Source organism: Bactrocera latifrons, unplaced genomic scaffold, assembly GCF_001853355.1.
Source record: "Bactrocera latifrons isolate USDA-ARS-PBARC rearing strain unplaced genomic scaffold, ASM185335v1 scaffold_95, whole genome shotgun sequence".
Taxonomy (NCBI): Eukaryota; Metazoa; Arthropoda; class Insecta; order Diptera; family Tephritidae; genus Bactrocera; species Bactrocera latifrons.
In genome coordinates this window covers 495,252-497,970 of record NW_017537656.1, presented here as the reverse complement: position 1 = coordinate 497,970, position 2,719 = coordinate 495,252, and the positions used below count along the sequence as shown (strand labels likewise).

At 28.5% G+C, this 2,719-nt stretch overlaps 1 protein-coding gene across 15 annotated transcripts in view; it reads left to right on the top strand.

Moving 5' to 3' along the window:
• LOC108977761 (rab11 family-interacting protein 3) overlaps positions 1-2,719 on the top strand; it is a 152,216-nt gene that overhangs the window by 77,090 nt on the left and 72,407 nt on the right. For 11 of the 15 annotated variants that reach the window (XM_018947631.1, XM_018947629.1, XM_018947638.1 and 8 more), the window contains 2 exons: positions 1,570-1,608; positions 2,472-2,586. In XM_018947631.1, the coding sequence (XP_018803176.1) occupies positions 1,570-1,608; positions 2,472-2,586 (154 nt within the window). The remainder of the gene's footprint in view (positions 1-1,569; positions 1,609-2,471; positions 2,587-2,719) is intronic. The other 4 variants (XM_018947637.1, XM_018947633.1, XM_018947641.1 and 1 more) reach the window with 1 other exon arrangement.

Genomic DNA, 2,719 nt, shown 5'->3' with positions numbered 1-2,719 from the left:
TTTTTTTTAATTTTATTTTTATTGTTTTATTATTATTTCAATAAATTAGAGTAGATGTAGATAGTAGATATATGAATATATGAAAAAATTTGCAAAAAGTGTAGTTTTTGTGAATATATATAATTTTTTCTGCTGGAAAATCATAAATAATATAAACTGGTGGTTAAGAATTGATTGTATAGAGAATCAGAATTAAAATTTATGTTCTATTTGTTTTATTTGAAGTTCTAAAAGACTTATGCTTTCTTTTGATTCCATTCATATTTTTTGTGTAAATTGGCTTTTTCTCTATAAGAAATTATTTATTTTTTATTTTTTTTGTTTTTGAACTATCCACATAGTTCCACCCTAATGAAGTCATTCTAAAGATATTGCCCATGAATTACGTTTGACCTTTTTTGCACAGATTAAATTTTCCATACTCCTTCAAAAATCGCGCCAGACTAACGCACTTGTTCTTAAAATATCGCCCATGAATTATCTTTGGTTTATTTTTATTATGCCCGCAAGCTTATTTTTGGCACACATAAAGGCGTGTATATAATATAGTCAATTTAATCCCTTCAGACTGTCGCTAATGACATTAATGACGTATAAAAATGCCGACAACAACGATTAGAGCAAAGTTTACACCTGAGTAAAGCAGATAAATGTGTATTTATAATTAAAAATTTTAAGGTTTTTGGAAAATTTGGTATATAACTATATATTTAGGTATGAATATAACTATGTGCATATATATTTATGCTGTAGCTCATCATTAGAATAAGAGGGTTCATATAGAAAAGTATTTATATTAAAATGGTTTTTATGATGAAATATGCAAGATGTTTCATAAAAAATTAGTAAATTTATTAGAAATATTATGAGTAAAAAATTGTAAGATTTAATTCACAATTTTTAAATAAATTTCATAATTTATTCTTCAAAATCTATTTCGTACCCTTCAAAGTAGCCCATCTCCTGTAAGCTATACGCTTGTGCCACCGTTTTTTCCTATCCTCGAAACACTTGTTGAAATAAATTTCCGGAATAGCCTACAATGAGCGCATGTCTTCAATTGACTGAAAATATTTTTTCCGGCTTCGACTTACCTATCCTATGATATTCAGCCGATTTTCGGGGTCGTAAGCATAGATCCTATACTCATAGCCAATAACAATACATTTCATGATATCCTGGTAGCCGGAAAGCATTGTTTCACAGTTAACGCGACGTTGTTTTTCGAAAAAGTTTAGTGATTTTGGAAACAATCGTGTTTTCACTTTTCATTCTAATGATGCCAGTAAGATATCCGACTATTAATTGTCGATTCTCAAGCTACCAGTTCTTTTATTTTATTGACGTGTTGATCAACAGTTCATGTTAATGGCCGTCCTGGACGTGATTCGTCGTCAACGCGTTCTCGACCTTCCTTTACCTACCTATTTCTCAATTAAAATAATAATAAAATAATATAGACATAAAAAATATAGTATATAAAGTTCAGTTATAAGTGAATATTTATAAAAAAAAAAATGAAATTCATTATTATATATTTTTATAAAAATTTTTGCTTCTTTTTTCTAGTTCCGGTCGACGACAACTGGGTTCAAATGCTTTAGCCAGGTGAGTTTAGAGACAAAAAAATTATTAAAAAAAAGTAACGGAATGAACTTTCTAAGAAATTAAGTAATTTTTTAAAAGGCTTAGCTTTTATTAATTATCGATTTATGATCGACTAAAAAAATTCCGCTATGAAAAATGTTCATTTTAATAGAATAAATATACACAATTTTATTTTCTGCTCCAAAAATACTCAAACAAGATGCAAGCAGCAAAAAATTTCATATATTTTAATAGCGGAAACAGTTATATTTTGATATAGAGCTTTATATTTATTTATTCATTTATTTAAATCAATTAAAATTATCAAAATATTAAAATGCACAATTCCACAAAAATTTATTCACCTGTCAACAGTTTTAGAGCTAGTATTTTGCTTTTCACACATCCGCCAGTTTGACGCCACTGTATTGCATTTCAAATTCCTGGAACCCAAACTGTGGTGGAAAAATATTTAGCAAAGACACAGATAGACTTGAGCTTGCACAAGCACTGTGTTAGTCTTTATTGTGAACTGTTGTTAGGTTGCTGTCTCTACTAAGTCCCGCAAGAAATACATTATACGGCGGGTACAAAGTAGTGCACAAAGGAAGTAGTTTTTAATTCTTCTTTTTTAATTACTCGTTTAATTTTTAAGCTTAAGATAAAAGATGTAGCGCTTTCTTGGTAACAGCGGAGAGTGTGAACAGGAATAATGTATATAGTTATACTTACTAATACACGTTATCAATTACTTAAACAATTACCCAAACAAGCACACTAGACTTCAAATTTCATACAATATATTTATTTCACCTAGCTTTTAACCACTTACACTGCAAACACACATACATACATATTTAAATTTACAATTTCTCATTATTCAGTCAACTTTACAGATCCTCAAGTTTCAATTCGTCTGGGCGTAGCTCCAATTGTGATACCACAGAAGACATGTATAGCGACATCAGTTTGGATAATGTGCAGGATTTGAACTATAAGGTGAGTTAAAAAGTATTTATGTTTATTATATTTAATGACTGTATTTTTAAGAAAAAACAATTTTTTTGTCAAAGAAAAAAAAATACAAAAAAATAAAATAAAAACAAAATAAAAAAAGTCCTCATTAAACATC